General features: G+C 34.1%; 1 protein-coding gene across 1 annotated transcript; it reads left to right on the top strand.

Moving 5' to 3' along the window:
* The first annotated feature begins 1,330 nt into the window (after positions 1 to 1,330).
* On the top strand, positions 1,331 to 3,344 carry LOC149570925 (cytochrome P450 71AU50-like). The gene is made up of 2 exons (XM_089812478.1): positions 1,331 to 2,308; positions 2,512 to 3,344. The coding sequence occupies exons 1-2, from the start codon at positions 1,382 to 1,384 to the stop codon at positions 3,121 to 3,123; spliced, it is 1,539 nt and encodes a 512-aa protein (XP_089668604.1). The 5' UTR covers positions 1,331 to 1,381; the 3' UTR covers positions 3,124 to 3,344.
* The last annotated feature ends 6,730 nt before the right edge of the window (positions 3,345 to 10,074 follow it).

The raw sequence follows: 10,074 nt of genomic DNA on the forward strand, positions 1-10,074 counted from the left end.
ATGAGATATTCAAAATCATTTTATTAGTGGAAATCCACATTTGTTTGGATAAGATTTGTAGTAAACTTTTCTTGAAAGACTTTGAAAAAGGAAATGAAAGCTATGGTTTGAGGTGACAATCATCTGGGAGATACGTAGTTAGTGTGAAAATAGTTCTTGAAAAAAAGGGATGGATATGGACATTGGGATCTTTTTTGAACTCTTCTTTTTATATTTTAATAATGGTTTATGTATTAACTTATATTAAAAAAATAGTATATAGTAAATTTATTTTATTGGATAAAATATTTTTTGATCTTTGAAGAGGATGATATTTAAAATGTATTCTTATTTTAGTAAAACAATTAGAAAAGGCCTCTAATCTATTATAGAATATAAATAAATCATTTAAAAATAAAAGGTACTTATAAAAATACAATAGTAGAGTTATATAAAAGAAAAGGATGGTTCCTAAATATGGTAGAAGATGTGGTGAAGGTATTACATGAAGGCTTTCTAGAAATACAAGCTCAAGAAATGTTGTCTAGTCACTGAGGAACTATAGTTGTTTCTTGATTGTTTTAAAGAGGACACTTGAAAATGCACTATCTCTAAGAGGAACCTATTAGAGTGATGAAGATTTCATAATTGATGTCATCAAATGTGTTGATTTATTGTTTGAAAAATATTTATTATTTTTACAAAAGAGATATCATTGTGACAAGGGAATAAATATAATAAATAAAAATGTAGAAAGATAATACAATTTAGTCTTTAATATCTTTAAATGTCATTATTAAATAGGATATTTTAAAATCCATTCTTTCCAAAAGAAACATACTATAGTGATGAAAACTTTATAATTCATGTGATCAAATATGTTGATATATTACTTGAAAAATATTTATTATATTTACAAAATAGATAACTTATTTGACAACTGAAAAGAAAGGAATGAATATAATAAATAAGAATCTAGAAAGATGATAATGTTTTTAAAAATATTTCCAAATCTATTAAAATATAAGAAACAATATCAACAAAAGTGTTCAGAACCTCACCATCTCCAAGAAAATTATGCTAGAATATTGAAACTCTATAATACATGTGATAAGATGTGTTGATTTTTTGTTTGAGAAATATTTATTATATTTACAAAGTGGATATATAATAGAATGCTGAAAGCTGAAACCTTGACAATTGATATGAATATGGGACATGTTGATCTTTTTCTTTGAGAATAATTATATATTTACACGGCTGTTGACAATGGGAGGCTACTCTATCCATCTCCGTCCTGTCGTGTCCTAACAGTATACCTCCTCGTGCATATTAAAATGGGTAGATTTCTTCTTCCAATACAACTGCGAACTTCTCTTTTCTTAGCAGCAGCAGCAAAACCATGGATTCCTCCTTCGGAGAGCCCATCAATTTAGGACTTGGGTTCTTCTTTATCATCATCTTCTGGTTTCTGTACAAGCTGGGAAGCAATGGCAGGAAAATGAAGTGGCCTCCCGGACCACATCCATGGCCTGTCATAGGAAATCTCCATCTCTTGGGAAGCCTTCCTCATCAGTCCCTGGCCAATCTTGCAAAGAAATACGGACCCATTATATTTCTACGCTTGGGCTCTGTGCCCACCATTGTCGTATCTTCCCCTGCCATGGCAAAAGAGTTCCTCAAGACCCACGATTTGGCCTTCGCCAACAGAGCGGTGTGTGCCCATGGGAAATATGTCTGTTACAATCATCAAGACGTGGCGTTTGGCCGCTATGGAAGTTACTGGAGGCATCTCAGAAAGTTTTGTACAGTGGAGCTTCTCACAGCGAAGAGAAACGAGTCTTTCAGGTTTGTGAGGGAGGAAGAAGTGTCTGCCACGTTGGCCTCCATCTGGAAGGAAAGTGGAAAAGGAGAAAAGTGTGTGGACATGAAGAGGACATTCTCCTCGCTCTCTCGAAATATCATCTGCAGAATGTTTGCCAGCAGAACATACTCGGACCACGAATTGAAGGAAATTGGAGGGCAGGGTTTCAAGGAAATGGTTAATGAGGTCTTCGCTGTGGGCGGTGCCTTTTGCGTGGGCGATTTCATTCCTTTTCTCGATTGGCTGGATTTCCGAGGACTTCATCGTCGCATGAAGGCTCTTCACAAATTACTGGACGAGTTTTCTGAGAAAGTAATCGATGAGCACATCGATCGCAGATTGGGAAGAGGAGGAAACCCTAACGAGAAAGAAGATCGTGTTGAAGATATGGTGGACGTGCTGCTTGACATGGCTGAAACAGAGGGCCAGATAATCTCACGAGTTCACATCAAATGTATCATAGTAGTAAGTTCCAGAATAGCGGATTTATAATCGGCTTTCACAATTCTGATTACACATTTTTTTAAACCTGGTATTGTACAGTGCGAATCAGATCATCAGATCTTATTTACTTTTTATCTGGTCGTTTTACTCTGATTGTTTATTCGATCAAGCTTTTCAAGGGTCAATTAGGATTCAAAACTTTACATTTTCTACTTTACGTGCAGGACATGTTGAGTGCGGGAACGGAAACATCATCGACATTACTGGAATGGGCGATGTCTCAGCTGCTGAGGAATCCTGCCACTCTTGCTCGAGCACAGGAAGAGATCGAATCGGTGTTAGGCAGAGATCGCATGGTAAAGGAGAGCGACGTCGTGAAGCTGGACTATTTGCGATGCGTGGTGAAGGAAACATTTCGACTGCATCCGCCATTGCCTCTGCTCATTCCTCACGAGTCGATGGAAGGGTGCCACGTGGACGGATATTTCATTCCGGCAAAGACGAGACTGTTTGTGAATGTGTGGGCGATTGGAAGGGATGAGAACGTTTGGAAAGATGCTGAGCAGTTTAAGCCGGAGAGGTTTGTAGGGAGTAATAAGGACGTAAAAGGTCAGGACTTCGATCTGCTGCCGTTTGGAACGGGAAGAAGAGGATGCCCTGGGATTTCCTCGGGCCTCTCCACGGTTGAGTTGGCACTTGCTCAGCTCCTCTATTGCTTTGATTGGACAGTGGATGGTGACGTGGATTTGGAGGAAGAGTTTGGACTCGCTATTCCCAGAAAAAATCCACTGTTTGCCCGTCCTTCGTGGAGGCTCACTGCTGATTATCCTCTTTAAGAAAGTAGACTCCATGCTCCTTAAAAGGTTATTCCTTGTTAATTTAATATTAGTGGATTCATTATAAAGGGCGGTTATAGTTTTCTTTAGTTGTCTTCGCTCGCTTAGCTATTATGAGAAAAATTAAAAGTAGGTTGGTGCTTATTTATTTATATTCTTGCCTTTGTACATTCGTGTCTGTCACTCTTTGTGATTCGTAATATAAAAACTCTGTTAATCTCTGCCAAAGACAACAATTCCTCTACAGCTATTTATCTTCCTGTTTTCATTTTGATTCTTCTTATTTCAATACATAGCTGATATCACCTGTTCCAATAAAACTCACTAGAGGATGTATGGAACGGTTCACAACAACATTCATTTAATAATTATTTCTAATTAGAGATTGTCAATGAGAAAGTGCTGTAGCAAAATACGACTTATTTAATAAAGAAGTGGACAAAATAATTAATCATTTAATAAAGAAGTGGATAAAATAATTAATCTTTGACATTATAGGTTGAAGAAAATAGTAGTATCATTTTTGCTAGTAGCGATTTTGAAATACTTATCATCTTATTCTATTAAAAAGATTAAAATTTGATGTATCTATTATTGTGGTTTTACAAGTAGAGGATTTGAAATAATTATGGTATGAATTTGCAAAAAAATAAATTATTTCATGTAATTATAATATTGTAGATTTTAAATTTGGAGGCATGTGTATCTATTAAATATGTTCATTTTATAGTATTGACTAAATTTCTTGATTGCATTATTGTCCCAAACTTTGCAAAAATTAGTTTTGGTGGTATGCTTACAATATATTCAATGATACAAAGAATGCTATTTTTTCTCTTCAAATGTTTTTGATTCTATTGGCTTCCAAACCATAAACATAAAACCCTAGAACATGGACACTCAAAACGGAGTAATAATGCATCTCACTCAAAAGAAGGAGATTACCCATCACTATGCCATGATAAATAAGACTTAAACTAATAAAAGGGTCTAACTCCACTAAAGACATTTGGACTCATAAAAAAATAGAAAATAAAAATGAAAGTCTTTATGAATTGAGAGGCATAAAATCTATTAAAAAGAAAAATAAAGGGATGTGACACTGTAAAATTCAACCATATTCACCAATAATACAACCACAAAATTAAAAAGAAACAAGTATAAACTATATTTTAAAAAATATGAAACCACATTACTAATATGGCATAGCAAAGTTAAGAAAGGCTTCCCCAATGACCATTAAAGCTATTATTCTCTCCCATAATGACAACTAGGAAGAACATAAAGTAGTTCTCTAATATTTTTAAGGATTTTACGAGAAAGAGATTTTCTAATATATTTGCAATCTAATCTTTTGTACCACATTACACAATTTTGACCAAACCTTGTTGAACAAATTCTCTAATATATTGATAGTATATCTCAATATATTTAATTCTACTAGTAAATGTTGGATTCTTTATCATTTGTATAGAACATTTGTTGTTACGGTACAATAAGGCAGGTCTATTTTGTGTTTGGTGTATGTATCTTAGGAGTCTTCTCAACTATATTGTTTGACAAGTCATTCATGTTGAAGATTTGTATTCAATCTTTTCTATAACAAGTGATATTGTTGGTTGTTTCTTGGACTTCTAAGAGAATACTAGATAAACAAGGCTAAAAGGGTAGCTATATATAGGCTTCTAATAATCTATTAAACCTTCCCAGTTATAATTTATATAGCCAATCAAAGTGCTATCATCTAAATGTTAAATTTTTAGACCATATCTCAATGCACCTTTAATATATTTGACAAATCTTTGAGTTACAATCCAATGTGTTTCCTTAGGGTCTAGCCTAAACCAAAAAAAACAAATGACACAAATATAATTCACCTTAAAACCCACAAAAAATTGCAACTAACAAAAAAAACTAATACTTCTCTTACATATCAACCAAAAATTAAGAATTCAAAGATTTTAAAATAAGCATGTACCTCCAATCAAATGTAATGATGAAAAGATTAAATGCAATTAAAAAATCTATAATGGAATAATTACAATTGATTGTAGGTACGTATTTTTCCCAGAATCTTTGAGTTCTCATTTGTTGGTATATATTTAAGCGAAGTCTCTATTTCTTTTTCTGACTTTAGTTGTTTGTGGATTTTAGAGTGAATGATCTTTGATTTACCTAGTCATTAGCAATAATATCACAAGTCAACTTAATGAGACTGGAAAATATGTTATCTTTTTTTTGGTAGCATTACAACTAGATGTTAGAATCCATTTAAAGTAGAACAAGGTACGTGATTTTGAAATTTCTAAAAGAGAAGCTATTATAATAAAAGATGATTTGTTATCATCTAGGTTGTTTGGAAAAATAATTCTCCAAAAAATTCAAATGAATAATTTATGAATGATCATTAAAAATACTTAAGAGAGGGAAAGCACTTGCCTTGTACTACCAGATGTTCTAATATTATAGTTCTAAATCAAGAAGACTTTCAACCAATGGTTCACATAACTTGGAAGCAAGCTAACATATCATTGAAATATATAACTTGCATTATGAGAAAGATTTTGATAGTTACTCTAGAATTCCTTTTGATGATCATCATCCTCAGAGAGTCCCAATTCCTACAATTGATAGGGGAAACACAAAACAAATTCTATTGAGATTGGCTTCGGCTTTAACTATACACAAGTCACAAGGGATAACACTTTTGGTCCCACTGAAAGAAGTGGTCTCACATTTGTTGCAATATCACACATCAAATATTTACAAGGGATAAGAATTATGCCACCCTTCACATATGATAGATATGCAAAAATGAAGGCAAGAAAGCAAGTTGCTAGAAGAAAAGAAGAACAAAGCAGATTGAGGACCTTAGAAGTTATTCTATGCATTGTCCATTTTGTCAACTCATTTTTGTTATTTTTTTGATGCATAATAGACATTATCAATAAATTTCGGTGGTTTTTACTTCTCAAAATAATGAACAATATCATTATATTGTGTCTCTTGATCCAAATGCTTGGTGATAAAATCTAATATTCTTTCAATTATATTATATAGGTTTGGTATTTCAAATACTTTATTTTGTACTTGAGTTAGTTATTTGAATGGTTAAAATTGAATTTTCATATTTTTATGTGTTTATACATTTTAGGCTTACTAAAGCTACATTTTTTCATTTGAGAAAATGTAAATATTACTCTTTTGAAAATAATATTAATATGATATCTTGTTCGAAAAATAAAATAGACAGGGATAACCATTCCAAACTAAAAAGTTGAAATTTATCTATGTAACATCATGTCTGTATAATTTTATATTTGGTTTTCTATTTCAAGTTTATTTTGTGAGAATTCACCTTGGTAAAAAAATTAATCTCTTATTATGAGTATTTTTACTATTTCTTTCACAACATTTATTACCAAATATTATTTATTTTAACTCTTACTTCATTACAAATTATGGATAATTTTACAATCATAATTTTGAAATACTAATATTTTCTATTTTTAGTGTTTTTGCAGTAAGGAATTGAAACAATAGATGCTTTGGAAAATGAATCAGAAATGATTGTTGGAAGCCCAAATGTCTCCATAAACTCTAATACTTTTTTTGAATCTGATATTGACAAATGTGTAAGATTGGTTATAGAGTATTGCAAAGGTATTGTTAAAACTCTTGAACACATGGCCTTAGTGATTGATGATCCTAATGAGTTAGAAATATGGAAAATGGTTGATGTTGCAAAAAGAGTTCGTGAGGCATCTCATTACACAAATTCATTTCCATCAATGATGAAAGTTCATTGTGATCATTGCACAAATAAAGGTTGTAATACCAATCTAATCACTGAAGAATATGTCATGTACTTACATCATTATGGCAAAGTGCTTTACATATAGTTATTACTTCTTTGACTTTTGCTACTTATTGGTTATTAAATATGATTATAGTGGAACATCTCTTCTCTCTTTGACTAATGTAAGTTTGACAATAAAAAACATTTTTTTATATGTGGTTTTTATATGTGTTACCCAAACATTTTATAGGGAGGTTTAATTATATTAATTAGTCGAAGAGAGAGAGATTAGTCGTCAAGTAAAACCAAACTTTCTCTCTCCTCATACTTCTCTCTCTCCACGTGCTAAAACTTTTAGAGAGAAATATGGGTTTGGGTTTGAGTTTCACTCTCTCTCTTCCACATTTTCTCTCTCCACATACTTTTCTCTCTCCATGTACTCAAACTTTTAGAGAGAAGTATAGGTTTGGGTTTGAATTTTCTCATTCACAATCTTCTCTCTCCACCTACTAAAGCACTCTCTTCCCGTACTCCAACTTTTTGACCTAATCCTAATCCAAACCTACTAACCCAAACTTCAACTTGAAAGCATCTACTGACTGGAAATAAAGTTCACTGAAGATTGATTTTATTTGTAGCGAAGGCACTCACAGGTCAACCATGGTGAATTTAAAGCATTATGAGTTGCAAATAGACATTTGACCAGGTGCATGATTTTTTTGAAAGACAAAGACAGGAGCGCAATTTCATTCACGGCTAGTTTTAAGCAATATGGCATCCAGAATGGTGGTCAGCCATATACAAAATGAGTAACTTGCTTGGCAAATTGTATCTCCACCTCTCTAGCCATGACACTTAATGGAACCATAAATAAAGCACATAAAGCTACAGATGCGACCATGAATCTGATGTGTTTGATTTAATGTCATTGCCAACTCAGTAATAAGAATAGAGCTGCTACAAGGAATAGAGGAAGTCTTTATGCATTAACCAGAGAAGGTTCATGAGAGTTCAGGTCCTTGAGAAACTTCACTAAACCAATGGAAAAAGCAATTACTCTTGCGCCAGCGCTGCCCCATATTTAAATGCAACAGGCACCCAACCCAATAAGTTCACATTTGCCAATGTGTTCCCAGCTTGTGCCAAAATGGGAACTCTGGAACAAGATCTACGGCAGTTGCAAAAGCAGACGATGTAGGGGAGCTGTTTGATCCAAATTTTCCATTCTCCTCTGGACCATGGCCCAGCACGTGAACTATTTGATAGAATACCTTGACTTCAAATTGCAACATTGATGGCCTCGATAACATGGGATCCCTCACAAGAAAAGTTGCAGATATGACTAATGCTTGGTGTGCTCAACTTGGGAGAGAGTTTCACTTTCGGGATTACCGTGGAAGCACCTTGTGGGACGTGTCTGGGACATGCCACAAGGAGCACAAAGAAGGTCATAGACTTAGCACAGTGAATACATCCACTGACACTTGACTGCATCCAACTTCATCAACAATCGAGTTGAACATTCTTGGATTCATCAATGCCAAGCCAGTGCTGAATTCTCTTGTGTGTGTTTAACCCCGTCATTGGAATGTTGGGTTGCTGGTTTTTCAGACATGGCTGTATGCATATATATAGCCTCATATCAGAGGAACTAAGGGTTCAATAACTGTAGACGATAACATTAGAGGAATTGTAATAGACGACGATAAAGTTGTATTTGCATCACAAAAGGGACATGCTTTCGTTGGAGGAGTTTTGCAAGGGCTTATCTGACACACACACAAGGCTAATGATGATAGTGACCCGATGGACTTTATCGGCTCCAACAATTTTGGGTGGGTTTGTATAACATCTGTCATGCCTATAATACACGAGATATTGTGACAAAGCAATTATAAATCAATGTTACAGATATTAGCAATCCAAAGAGAATGTGAGCATGGCATTTGTTGACACAACATGCGAGGTTCATTAATCAAGTCCATGTTAACAGAGAGGGAATTCTTGCCTTATTCAGATGGGGTCATTATGGAGTTTGGTTTAGGCAAGAGAAAGGGCTAGAAGCAAGTAGTAATGATGGGTTATTGATCGCATCATAGGATGGCAGCACTATAATTTGAGATGTTACTGATGTTGAAGATGGAGATAGCTGGCCAATTTCTTTTGGCATAGTATCAGATAATGAGGATAATGGAAATGGAGCTTCATAATCTAATGGATGTCATCTCTTGAAATGTAATGATTGCAGGCTATGCATAGAGCGAGCAAGAATAAAGGCAACAAAGGTTGGAAAGGGCTTATCTAAGGATGAAAAGGCTCGCAAACCAGCTTTACAGCACTAGCTTGAGGCTATTGACCAACAACACCGTTATGGATACAATTTCCAATTCTATTAGGAGGCATGGTTTCAAGATGACACAGCACAACCCTTTTTCTATTGACTCAATGTTGGAGATGGTAGGGATCTCAATCTTGATCGTTGTTCAAGGGGGAAGTTGTAGCAATAATGCATAATGAATAAGTGAATCATATGTGGCATGCCAACCGTTTGAGAAAATGTTGCAAATACATAAGCTTCCAAAAATAATGACTGAATGCAATTGGACATTGATACTTTTCCGTAACCAATGATACACAATGGACCATTTATGCTTCAAATGTTCATCACTTCAATGAAGGAATTGCTCAAAGGCTGAATTTGAAGGCATACATATTTTGGTGTATGGTTATATTCAGTGGTATGGATAGAGATTTTATAGTGGGATGACTATCAAAGTACGAGGAAAGAAGAAATAGATAGAAGACTACCTCAGTGAAATCAGCATTGTGGCTTCTATCTGAAGTAGAATTTTAATTACCTTAAAGTGAAAAGTGGCTTATGTCACTTATTGTAACTGCAATTAGGATCTAGAGGTTTAGTGATATAAGCTAGAGTTAGAGTTAGTTTTCAAATGCATGCCAAATTCAAAACTCTAACTTTTGAGTTAGTTATGAACCCGAAAAGTTGGTTAATCTAGGATTGGCTATAAATTCCTAAAAATCAGTGTAATAAGGGACTTTTTGGATTTGAAGACAGGGAACACTTATGCTCTAATAACAAAGAAATTTTTGGAAAGTGTGTACAATTATTGTTTTTGTAATCAGTTATTTCT

Source organism: Cupressus sempervirens, chromosome 2, assembly GCF_028749045.1.
Source record: "Cupressus sempervirens isolate cs-2001-9-10 chromosome 2, ASM2874904v1, whole genome shotgun sequence".
Classification (NCBI taxonomy): Eukaryota; Viridiplantae; Streptophyta; class Pinopsida; order Cupressales; family Cupressaceae; genus Cupressus; species Cupressus sempervirens.